Genomic DNA, 13070 nt, shown 5'->3' on the forward strand with positions numbered 1-13070 from the left:
CCAGCGTTCGGAACAGTTTGTTCCAAACGCTGAGCAGCAGAGTACCCCTTTAAAGCTAATTTCCAGATTTATCAATCTGCTTGACACAAACACTGTCTGCTTTGCCCTTTGCCCATCACAGCTTAGCTTTTATTTTATCAGAACCATTTGAAAAAATGAAAGCTGAGCTGTGATCGGTTGTTATGGTTATTTGGCCATATAATCAATAATCATCTACCACAAAAAGATATACTTTTCACTAGAAAATGAATATGATTCATAGTGCAAGTTATTTCCCCACTTTCCAAAAAAAAGCAAAACATTTTCCTGTAATAACCTTTTTTTTTTATTTTTTATTGTTGTCTAGGAACTCATAGGAGAGCCTGCAGGGAAGCTTCATACTGGACGAAGCAGAAATGATCAGGTATTGATGGTTTTGTGGAATAGTATTTCTTTCACAAAGAAATATATACTCATTATATACTCGTTTTTAGGAGTCAGTCCGGAGTAGGAAGTTGCCATACGGGAGCTCCGGTACAGATGCAAATAATGGTGGTGGACAGTACCTTGTAACAGTAAATAAAAATTTCTGTTGACGATTTTTTTTGTCATTTTAGGTGGTGACTGACATGAGGTTATGGCTGCGGGATTCCTGCTCTGTTTTATACCTGCACTTGACCCGTCTTGTCCGGACAATGGTTGACAGGGCAGCCATGTAAGTGAAGCTTGAAAGGCTTCTGCTGTCATTACATTTTATTTAGTGTGGGGTTGCCCATACAGATAAATTGTCAATTTTGACTTTATTACCAAGAATCCTATGTGTATGGAATCCTACAAATCCCGCTGCATGTTAACTCACAGGACAAAAGATGCTTAGTCGTGTTGGATATTTTCATACGTTTTGTTCTCCTTTGGGATGTGGAGCTCTAGAGTTGTATGGTAGACGTTCAATTCTTTTCCCTTTATAGGCATGGGATCCATATGGACAAGCACGTTACTGGTAGTATCTGAGCTAAAGACTGTTGGGGAAACAATATTCTGATTTTAGGATTTAAGATTATTAATAAGTTAGACATTTTTTAAGCTAAAGTCTTTTTCCTAATGTTTGTCACTTAAGTCATTTTTATATCTGTCTTTGTATTTAGGCAGTAAATGTGAAACATGATAGTGTATACTAACAAAATTTGCAAGGGAGTCTTAAATAGAATGCTAAGCCAAGCATTTGTAATGACCGCCTTGTTGTGATGTAAATCGTGAGGATATGCCATCAATTATTGGGATCTGGAACCCCTTTAACCCCTCTGTACAAGAGGCAATTACTGAGGAAGACCCTAGCAAAGAAGAGCTGGATCCCTGCAGTAATGAATTAGTAACATTTGAAAGCATTAGTACCTGACTGTAGAGTCCGGGATATGCATGGCAAGGCTCGCTATGTATTTAGCTTATTCTGGCTACAGGCAGCAAGTACCAAGAAGTAGTAACATTGCAACTCCCAACAGGTAGTGCTCATCTCACTGCACCTACCTGCACCTAGCCTGCTGGATGGTGAGATACTGTCAAGAAAGCCAAACAAACGGTGTCATTAGGACTTAGTACAGAGGTAAATCCAGCAGGAGCAGACTAAGCTGTGGAGCAACTACTCCAAGCAGTCAGCAGTTGGGAGTCATCCTGACAAAGGTTTTACTGGCATTTTGTGTCATGTAGATGCCATGCAAAGCAGAGGAAGTCTCCACTGGCTGTGAGGAATTAGTTGCACTCCAAGGAGCAAAGCTGCATTGCAGGGAACTAAAAGGTAGAGTAGGCAAGAAAAGAACAAAGCGGCGTTAGTATGGTGATCGGAACCAGTGAGCCCCCCAATGCTTATAGGCCTGGTTGCTAGTGCAACTGCTGTGACCCCTATAGCGTTATCACTGACTATGGAGTAACCAAGCATTGTCTATTAAAAAAAAAAAATCTAACATTTTAATATACCTTATTTTGGAATCCTAACTTAAAAGGGTTATCCATAATTAGAAAAATGTTGCTTGTTTCTTGATTTTCCAAAAATAACGCCACATCTGTGTGGTATTACAACTTGGCCCCATTCACTTCAATGGAGCTGAAATAACACACACAAACTGAAGACCGGTGTGGTGCTGTTTCTGGAAAGACCTAGCTATGTTTTTCTAATCCTGGAACCTTCCCTTAATAGAGTGAGTCCTCTGTTCAGGATCCTTATATCTTGCCCAGAGTAAAGAACATTAGTAGGTGCAAACTCTGTTAGGGTGCAATTACATCACGTTTTTGCAAATGGTTGCCGTATACATTTTCTATTTAAAACATCTTAAAGGGGTACTCCGTATAGCAAACTGTATTCATTGAACACCCATACAAATCCAGTTGAGTACGTTTTTGTACATTAAAATTTTTTAGCATTTTTTGCTGTGCACAGTTCTGTACTTTTTTTTTTTTTTTTTTACTTTACTCTGCAGCTGTCCGGGACTCCTGCAGTGCTGCAATACTACTCCTACTCCCATCATGGAACAAATCCTATTGCATGATGGAAGTAGTAGAACTGCAGCACTTAGGGATGGCTTGTGCACATCCACCAGGTTAGTCTGCGGGCGGCTGTGGTGATTCTGCTGTGTACGCTTTTACTACTACTCTCATCATGGAACAGTCTGTTCATGTTGGGGGTAGTAGTACAGGGGCTGAGGGACCGATCTCACCAGGTCTCGCTCCTGAGATCCGCAGTGATCCAAACTTATTAACCAGAGAAGCAAGGCAGTATGCTCCACTCCCCCAACCGGCCGGTGATATAAAGAATAGACCGTCTCTGAGCTGTAACTTCATGTTCCCCCTGCGAGCCCTAATTGGCCGGAACCGACTGGCTAATCACGGCCCTCGGTAGGGAATTTGAAACTACAGTGATACTATTTCATTTTACTGGGAGCCAGACGGCCAGGGAAGGGCGCGCAATACCACCCACTTAACTGGCAGGAGCCGTCCCTCCTCCTACTACTCCCATCATGAAACAGAGCCTGTAGAATGGCTTTTTCACTATTTACAGTTTTTATAATATACCATTTTGCAACAGGGTTTTGCAATACGGTTTTGTATCCGATTTTTCCCCAAAAAAAACGGACGCAAAACCGTATTGCTAAATTATCATGTGACTGTAGCCTTACAAATTTGATATTATAGCCCATGAGCTTAATTCTATACGAACTGTAGTTTTGCAGCGTTTATTTTAACTTAAAGGAGTACTCCGGTGGAATTATTATTTTTTTTTTCAAATCAACTGTTGCCAGAAAGATTAACAGATTTGTAAATTACTTGTACTAAAAAATCTTAATCCTTCCAGTATTTATCAGCTGCTGTATACTACAGAGGAAGTTGAGTTGTTCTTTTCTATCTGACCACAGTGCTCTCTGCTGACACCTCTGTCCATGTCAGGAACTGTCCAGAGCAGGATAGGTTTGCTATATGGATTTGCTCCTGCTCTGGACAGTTCCTGACATGGACAGAGATGTCAGCAGAGAGCACTGTGGTCAGACCGAAAAGAACAATTCAACTTCCCCTGTAGTATACAGCAACTGATAAATACTGGAAGGGTTAAGATTTTTTAATACAAGTAATTTACAAATCTGTTTAACTTTCTGGAGCCAGGTGATATGAAAAAAATAGTTTTTCACCGGAGTACTCCTAAACTGGTTTTACAGGCCAGATGTATCATCTTACACCTCATCTGTTTCAACCAACAACTTGGTATTAAAAGAATATATTGTATATTACAGTTTTGTAAACATGAGGGGAAAAAATAAGCTTCTCTTCAGGACAGACAAATGTTAGGTGATCACATCCCTTGCTCAACATAACACCTGCCATCACATGACAAGATTGTGAAATGAAGGACCACTGTGTAATAGTAGGGTTAGTGACCGTGCTCTTGCAACACCATTCATGGCTCATTGACTCTTTATTCCAGCAGTGTCCTTGTACTCTGTAAAACTATTTCTCCATTGATGTCACGTGTATGGCTGGGTTCACCATCAGCATACATCTCCGTTGCTCATATGCTTTTTTTTAGAAATGAGCAACAGAGATGAAAAACGAAGATAACGCATCCCATTCATGTCAACGGGCATGCAGGTTTTTTTTTCTGTCATAAATAACGGATGTAATAACGGATGCAGTAATTTAACATTGAAGTCTATGGTGACGCAAGCAACTCATTTATTTTTATCTGTTATTTCATCAGTCATTGCCAGTGAGCGTACTAAGAAAAAAATGGTGAAAAAATAACAGATATTAAGAGATAAACTGATGTTTTAACAGCTAATAACGGATGTTAATGCTTCATTATTTTTTATGCAAGTTTTACATGCAAGATTATCACTTTTTATGGCTTTGAGTGTGTGGACAGTCAGATTTGTCTGATCAGCTGAGCATATGGCAGTATGAAAAGGAATACAAAGTTGTTAGTGCTGGGCCATCAGTGATGAAGGAAACCAATGGATCACCATGGGCAACATAAACCATGAGCTATGATAGAGGAGTAGAAAGTACTGGTCAACCAATGATTAAAATAAACATCTAGGCCACCAGGGAAGAAAGAAGAGATAAAATTCACAGAAAAAAACACTAAAAAAATTCAATTTTAATCAATATCCAATTTAAAAAGGATCCATTAAAGATCCAATGGCCAACACACAAAAAAACTGAAAAAATAGAAAAGTTGTTTTCTCTTGCTGCATACAATCCCAATATTGGGTGATAAATACAGTCTTAACAAAAAATAAAATAAAAATACACACAGAGTGATACTCAATCAGAATATGTGTGTGTATATATATATATATATACATATATATATATAGGCAACTACCTAAAGGTGGGTTAAAGGTAGGGTAGGGTGCTATAGGGAGATGTATACACGGCCAATTGATGAGTACAGCCACTACCTAGCACTCACCCTATAGTCACCCTATAGCTACTCCTGCCGCTAGGCGGAGTAGACGCCCTGATAAGGGCGGCCCCGCTCCAAAACCTAAATCTGAATCGTCCCTGGAGTACCCTGATCTAGCACAAAGAGGATAAGATCTCACTATCTCACTGGGGAGCCCTGTCTGGCTATAGGATAGCGATTGGATACCCTAAAACTATTTGTATACCAGTGGGAGAATAGTGAATAATCAGATCAGGGATATGTGGGGTTACCACCTAGATAACTTCTACAATGTGGGTTACTTATTCAATGTGGATGCATCCTGTAGCCTGATACTCCGTATGGAGAATGGAAACCTCATACACAAAGATTAGTAAGGGATTATAGATAGAGTTGGTTATTAATGTATATATGTAAGTTCACCAAAATTTATAAAAAATCATGCAGAAAATCAATGTTGATGGTCAAAAGTCAATCACAGATGCCAGGCTATCAATATGGCAGACCACCTAAAGTCAACAGATATCCTGATATCACTTATAAAGTATCCGCCTATATATATATCAAATATGAATCAACTCGCATATATCCATCCTTGTATATAAATAGCCTCAGGCTTGATATATGACACAGGATGCTTAAACCCATATGCTCAGCTGAGAAAAAACAATAGGTCTCACAGAATGTACAAAGAATCTTATACTTATCACGTTCTGATTGAGGATATACTCTGGTGTATAGTCCCAAAGCTTCCCCCCCCCCCACCCCCTCCTTTCATCAGGGGACAATCTGGGGGCAGTCAGGGTGGGAGACAATCCTGGATGGCCGATGGAGAGCAGGATGTATGTGGACTGCTTGTGGCAGAGATAGACAGAACGTTAAGGTCATCAGGGAGAAATAGGGACCATTGATTCATCAAGAATCATTTTACATTTCTTCTGTATTTTTTTTTATATATAGAGAGGTTGATATACTGTTTCCTGGATATACTCACATGCAGAGAGCACAGCCTATTCGATGGAGTCATTGGATACTAAGGTACCTGAATATGCCTTTGCTAACAGAGTTTATCGTTATGTTATACAAACCAAATAGACATTTGTATCTATTTTTCTTCTTTGTATCTTGCAGCCATGCAGTTGCATTGTGTAGGGATGCTGAGAGACTTGGAGAGATAAAGAAAAGGATCAATGTTCTACCACTAGGAAGGTAAGGATTCTTCTTATTATTACTAGCAGAGTACCTGGCATTGCCCGGTCTTTCTACCTAAAGCTTGTGGGAGAGGAAAGGCAACATATTAGGAGGCTCTTGTCCTCATATCGCATCCTCATATCTTGTCTTCATACCCCGACCTCATATCCTGTTAAGGTACCATGTATAAGAAAAAAGCTCACCTGTTTGAAGTTTAATCTCTGCACAACGTGAGGAAGCACATATTAGGGCTGGGCCAGATCCAAGGAAACAGCATAACATTAAAAAATGTGGTTCCAGCTCCCATTAAAAAAATCTAACTTTATCTATTTAAAAATAGTACAAAAGTGAACAGAGAATACAATCCAAATGAAATGCCAACGCATTTAGGTTTATCGATGAACATTAATCATATCTAAAAAAAAAATAGAGAAAAAGAAACACAGCCGCACATCCACAGTTTGTATATTGATCTACTTGCTTCTCAGCATAATTTCAAACACTAACAGGTTGTTAGTATACATTTTGATAAAAAATTACAAGCCTATTCGCCACGTCAAGGCCACCTATTTAGAGTGGGTCCCTAACCCAATATTGGCGTAGTACCGGGTGGCGGCCAACACCACCGCAACACCATGCCCACAGGGGGAGCGACCCAGTGGCCAGACAGCCCCACTGCTGCCCGATCAAGCCCCTGGCTCTGGGCCACACCACCCCACAGACAAAGCATCACAATAACTATGACCACCGCAGTGCAACCACACCAATGTGAATACCTACCATGTGCTCCCTACCAGAGAGCTGGGGGAATGTAAGGAGGAAACCCTTATGCAGTCTCCTGCTAATTGAAAAACGCCTGGGCCGAATGGGTGGAGCAGAGTGCTGGCTATGAAAGAGGGGACAGACCACAATTGTAGTCTCTACCTCCTTCTATGGCCACCACTCCACTCCACCTATTCGGTCCAGGTGTTTTTATTTAGCAGGAGACTTCATAAGGGTTTCCTCCTTACATTCTCCCAGCCCTCTGGCAGGGAGCACTTGGTAGATGTTCACACTGGTGTGGTTCTCTGCTTTGTCTGGGGTGGTGCGGCCCAGAGCCAGGGGCTTGGTCGGGCAGCAGTGGGGCTGCTTGGCCACTGGGTCATTCCCCCCGGTGGGCTGGTGTCTCAGAGGCAGTGGGGTCGCCACCCGGCACTACACCAGTGTCAGGTTAGGGACCCACTCTGACTAGGTGGCCTTGATGTGGCGAGTGGGCTTGTACTTTTTGATCAAAATGTATACTAACAACCTGTTAGTTTTTGAAATTATGCTGAGAAGCAAGTAGATCAAAATACAAATGGTGGATGTGTGGCTATGTTTCTCTATTTTTGTTGTACCATAATCATATCTGGTAGAAATGCTGGAAGAAAATTAGGGAGCAAACTAACACAGTGCATAATCACAAGCACACAGAGTAATGAATCAAAGTATTAACACCTGACAGTGCAGGACCAGATATGTACTATAAGCATATAGATACAAGAAAAGTAAAGAAACGATAAATACAGAGACACATGAGTGTGAGAAGAAAACCTGGTAATTCAATAAATATAAAAATGATCGTTTCTATAGTTAAGGTCATGAGGGTATCTCGTGTCCAGATGGAGGATCCAAAATGCCTCCCATCTGAACACTGTCTTATTTCAGTCCCCACCTCGACTCAGGGGTTTAACACGCAGAAGCAGATGTTCCATTATCCTAGTTTTAAGGTTTCTGGATGTACATCCTATGCATATAGCTGAATAGATGACCAGAAGTCCTATACACTTGCACAGGACTTTACACAAAACCCCCATCCTAGTTGGCATATAAGTAACATGTGTATATACCATGCCATTCTCCAGCCATTTGGAAGTGATGCTGTCACCTGCACTATTCTCTGCACCTGCCTGCCGGACAGTCGTCAAGATGTTTAAAAGTTTTTTTGAAGTCTCTCAAGCCTGAGAGTAATGTGATCAGGAGATATACTGGAAGTCACATAGGCTTGTCAGGGACTTCAGAGAAATTAGGGCAAATTTACTGTAACTGTATTTTGTTTTTATTTGACATATAAATAAAATGTTATCAAGTTTACATGACAGGCTGTTCACCCACACTAATACACTGGGTTATAGTGCGGGTGAACAGAAGTAAAATAAGGTATTACTTACTGAAATTGGTCCCTGCGTTGTGAAGATATGGCTCCTGTTGCTAGAATGGTAATTCTGTTTAGTGCTCACCAATCGTATTCATGTTCATTATTCTTTCCTCTCATGTCCAAGTGACGTTAGAGTGAAGAAAAATATATATGCAGGAAGTTGTCGTTTTTTTCCGTTTCAATGTGGTGGTGTCTCAACAGCTTCTGGCTCCTTCATTTCTTCCACATCATCCTCTGCTGTCTCAGGAGCTTTGGTTTGATCTGGTCTCAGAGCTCAAGCCCCCCGAGTGATGTCACCACCTCTGACCTACCCTTACAGCCTGCATTACCATCTCCTTGTCATATTTACTTATACATACAGTCATGGCCGTAAATGTTGGCACCCCTGAAATTTTTCAAGAAAATGAAGTATTTCTCACAGAAAAGGATTGCAGTAACACATGTTTTGCTATACACATGTTTATTCCCTTTGTGTGTATTGGAACTAAACCAAAAAAGGGAGGAAAAAAAGCTAATTGGACATAATGTCACACCAAACTCCAAAAATGGGCTGGACAAAATTATTGGCACCCTTTCAAAATTGTGGAAAAATAAGAGTGTTTCAAGCATGTGATGCTCCTTTAAACTCACCTGGAGCAAGTAACAGGTGTTGTCAATAATAAAATCACACCTGAAAGCAGATAAAAAGGAGAGAAGTTCACTTAGTCTTTGCATTGTGTGCCTATGTATGCCACACTAAGCATTGACAACAGAAAGAGGAAAAGAGAACTGTCTGAGGACTTGAGAACCAAAATTGTGGAAAAATATAAACAATCTCAAGGTTACAAGTCCATCTCCAGAGATCTAGATTTGCCTTTGTCCACAGTTCGCAACATTATCAAGAAGTTTGCAACCCATGGCACTGTAGCTAATCTCCCTGGGTGTGGACGGAAGAGAAAAATTGGTGAAAGGTGTCAACGCAGGATAGTCCGGATGGTGGATAAGCAGCCCCAAACAAATCCCAAAGATAATCAAGCTGTCCTGCAGGCTCAGGGAGCATCAGTCTCACTATCCGTCGACATTTAAATGGTATGAAACGCTATGGCAAGAGACCCAGGAGGACCCCACTGCTGACACAGACATAAAAAGCAAGACTACATTTTGCCAAAATGAACTGGAGCAAAATCCTTCTGGAAAAACGTCTTGTGGACAGATGAGACCAAGATAGAGCTTTTTGGTAAAGCACATCATTCTACTGTTTACCGAAAATGGAATGAGGCCTACAAAGAAAAGAACACAGCACCTACAGTGAATTATGGTGGAGGTTCAAAGATGTTTTGGGGCTGCCTTGCTGCCTCTGGCACTGGGTGCCTTGAATGTGTGCAAGCATCATGAAATCTGATGATTCCCAATGGATTTGGGTCGCATTGTACAGCCCAGTGTCAGAAAGCTGGGTTTGCGTCCGAGATCTTGGGTCTTCCAGCAGGACAATGACCCCAAATATACGTCGGAAAGCACCCAGAAATGGATGGCAACAAAGCGCTGAAGAGTTCTGAAGTGGCCAGTAATGAGTCCAGATCTAAATCCCATTGAACACCTGTGGAGAGATCTTAAAATTGCTATTGGGAAAAGGTGCCCTTCCAATAAGAGAGACCTGGAGCAGTTTGCAAACAAAGAGTTGTCTAATATTCTGGCTGAGAGGTGTAAGAAGCTTATTAATGGTTATAGGAAGCGACTGATTTCAGTTATTTTTTCCAAAGGGTGTGCAACCAAATATTAAGTTAAGAGTGCCAATAATTTTGTCCAGCCCATTTTTGGAGTTTGGTGTGACATTATGTCCAATTTGCTTTTTTTCATCCCTTTTTTGGTTTAATTCCAATACACACAAAGGGAATAAACATGTGTATAGCAAAACATGTGTTACTGCAATCCTTTTCTGTGAGAAATACTTTATTGTCTTGAAAAATTTCAGGGGTGCTAACATTTACGGCCATGACTGTATAAATATCTTTTGGGGCATTTAGGGAAGAATTAACTGTGTTTATAGCATGTTGCCTAATGCCCAACAATGCCACTAGCAGAGGAGCAGACAGGCAATGAATACAGCAGGTGCAACCTTTCTGCTGTAAAATGAGGTGTTCTGCAACAGCTCTGGGTGGGAAACTGGCAGTAGTGCTGTGGAAGAGGAATAGGCAGGGTGGGTGAACTGTGATGAAATGCTGACGGAAAGCAATGTATTCTGGGAATTGTAGTACTGGGCAATTGCTCTACTAGAAGGTGCAGGACTAAGACCCCTAAAACAAAACAAATTTTTGGTGGTTTCAGAACTAGGGCAGACATGTAAGCAATGCAATATGCTTCTGTAGCCTTTGTTGTTTTATTTTTTTTTACCTGATGTTGGAGTACCCTTTAAACAGAAATTTTCTATGGGTCAAGCTTATGATCACATGACCCAGTTACAGGATTACATGGATGCAGCTGTGCTAAAATAAAATAAAAACAACAACCTGGAGTGCTTCTTTAAAAGGGTAATGCATTCATCCACTGGCATGGGCCACCATTTTTTTTTATTTTCTCTGCATCTATTGTATCAAGGCACTCCATTGTGACATTTATCATCACCTGTGACATTACAGTCACAATCTGCTAGAACAGCAAGATTTCTTTTTCATTCCAGCACATTCTTTCCTCTCCCCCTGCACCCTTTTCTCCACTTACCACAGCTCATTATCCTCTAACCCTTAGAACCGTCAGCCATATATCCAACCATTCTTTCCATAAGAAGCACCATTTTTTATTGAGCCTGCTTATCTCCATGTTCTCTTTTTCTGTTTTACCATCCAGAGCCACAGGTGTACCCTCAGTAGTAGCATATTGTTGTTCTGTTAGACTCAAATACTTATTTAAATCTTTCCTTACCGCACATAACGCCCTTAATCTCCCTTTAGCTGCTGTTTAGGGCCTTTACTTCCTCTCCTGATCACTCTATAGGGATGAATGCACATCACGCTTTTTGCAATTGGCACCCGGATCTGGCAGGAGAATTTCAAATCCGCTTGCTATCTTATCAATGTCATGCCCTATTTAATTCAATGAGCCAAACAGAGTCAGCTAATGCAGTCTTCTCATGCTGACCATTACCAGCTTTTGATCCAGACTGAAAACCATGGGCGGCTTTGGGTTTCAGTCCATGTCAAAAGCCAGAAATGGTCGGAAAATCCTTGTTTATGTAATCCCTTTAAAAATATGCAAACAGCCAAACATGACAGCAGAAGTCGGGGTAACCCTCTAAATCACGGTTCCATGTAACATGTAGGGGTCATATACAAGAATTTGTGATTGCAGGATCAGTCTGTAGGAACTGTAGGACATTCCTAATTGTGTAGGACATTTGCAAATGTGTTTATTTTATACTTTGTATGATTTGGAGTAATAACAAAAAACTTAATTTTTTCCCCCTGTTTTTACAGTGGAGCAATAGCTGGGAATCCCTTAGGTATAGACAGAGAACTTCTTCGAAAAGGTAAATTTTTATCATCTTCTGTACAGTGGAGATTTTTTGGAGTTCCCTTATTTTGTTATCTTGTTAGAAAGTTGGCAGGCATAGAACAATAAGAATCATATTAATCTAGAATGTATAATTCAACAGATTATAATGTGAGTAAAATGTATCTCTTTTCATTGAAGGCTTATATCAATCCTGAGTGAATATTTATCACAGCACAGTATTTACACTTCCCCCCAAAAAATAAAAATAATAATAATTGTTTTAATTTATAATAATATATATTTATATATTAAGATGATTTTACAATTTTTTGCCACCTTAAGGATTCTTATTGTGTCTGGATTCCTTTGTCCCCATAATGGGCCCTTTGTAATATTCTAAATAACCAACAATCTACCATATTTTCTGCTCACCATACATGCCTTTTATTTATATGGGCAGCTGCCACCCGTAAAGGTATTTTACCCATGTGGGCACAGGGTGATGCTCCTTCATTTAACCTGATTGCTAGTAAGGTAGAATACCTTTTCAGAATGGACTGGGTCCAGACTCTTCTTAATAAAAAAAAAAAATGACAAAGTGATTCTTTTCTCGGACGCCTCATTGGGGGACACAGAGACCATGGGTTTTATGCTGCTGTCCACTAGGAGGCTGACGCTAGGCAAAAAAAAAAAGTATTCTCCTTTCAGCAGGATATACCCACCTACAGGCACTGAGCTAATCAGTTTTAGCTTAGTGTCAGTAGGAGGCAGACACAGGACTGGAGTTCTCTCCAAACCTGGTCTTTTCTGTTTGTTATTTTCTAGCTAGGGATGTCTAGTTAGAGTTTTTTTTCTAGGTTGGGCGACAGGAGCATGGCGCTACCTGATCGCCCACATGCGACAAAGGGGCACGGTGCACAGAAGTATGGGCCGTCAACCCCTTCTCACCAATGGTCATCACCTGGCGTTAGCACCCTGGGTCTGGGTCCTCCACTTGCCCCTGCCCACCTTGCTATGGAGGCTTGGCATGATGCAGTGCAGCCTTAGCGAAGACTTCTGGATAAGTATAGGAAGATGGAGTCCGTGGATGAGTAAGAACTTCATACTCTCTCCCCCCCCCCCCCCCCCCCCTCCCTCTCTCCCTTGTGCTCATCCCAGGGGCCCCCTTCCCTATGGTGCACAGCCGCCATTGCACGTTGCCCCTCATGGCCTCTGTCGCCACATGGAGGGCACGGTCTGGTGGATCTTTTTTTTGCTTCAGTCGCCCTTGGCGGGTGACTGATAGCCCTGTTTCTGCGGGTTGAGCACACACTGCAGGTGTGTTACACG

The 13070-nt window shown here is 41.2% G+C and overlaps 1 protein-coding gene across 1 annotated transcript in view; it reads left to right on the top strand.

Annotated features, from left to right (window-relative positions):
- Window positions 1-13070, top strand: part of ASL (argininosuccinate lyase) — a 54086-nt gene that overhangs the window by 9724 nt on the left and 31292 nt on the right. Inside the window, exons 5-9 of the mRNA XM_056556529.1 lie at window positions 347-403; window positions 597-694; window positions 5867-5944; window positions 6038-6115; window positions 11723-11775. Coding sequence (XP_056412504.1) covers window positions 347-403; window positions 597-694; window positions 5867-5944; window positions 6038-6115; window positions 11723-11775 — 364 coding nt within the window. The remainder of the gene's footprint in view (window positions 1-346; window positions 404-596; window positions 695-5866; window positions 5945-6037; window positions 6116-11722; window positions 11776-13070) is intronic.

Source organism: Hyla sarda, chromosome 2, assembly GCF_029499605.1.
Source record: "Hyla sarda isolate aHylSar1 chromosome 2, aHylSar1.hap1, whole genome shotgun sequence".
Taxonomy (NCBI): domain Eukaryota; kingdom Metazoa; phylum Chordata; class Amphibia; order Anura; family Hylidae; genus Hyla; species Hyla sarda.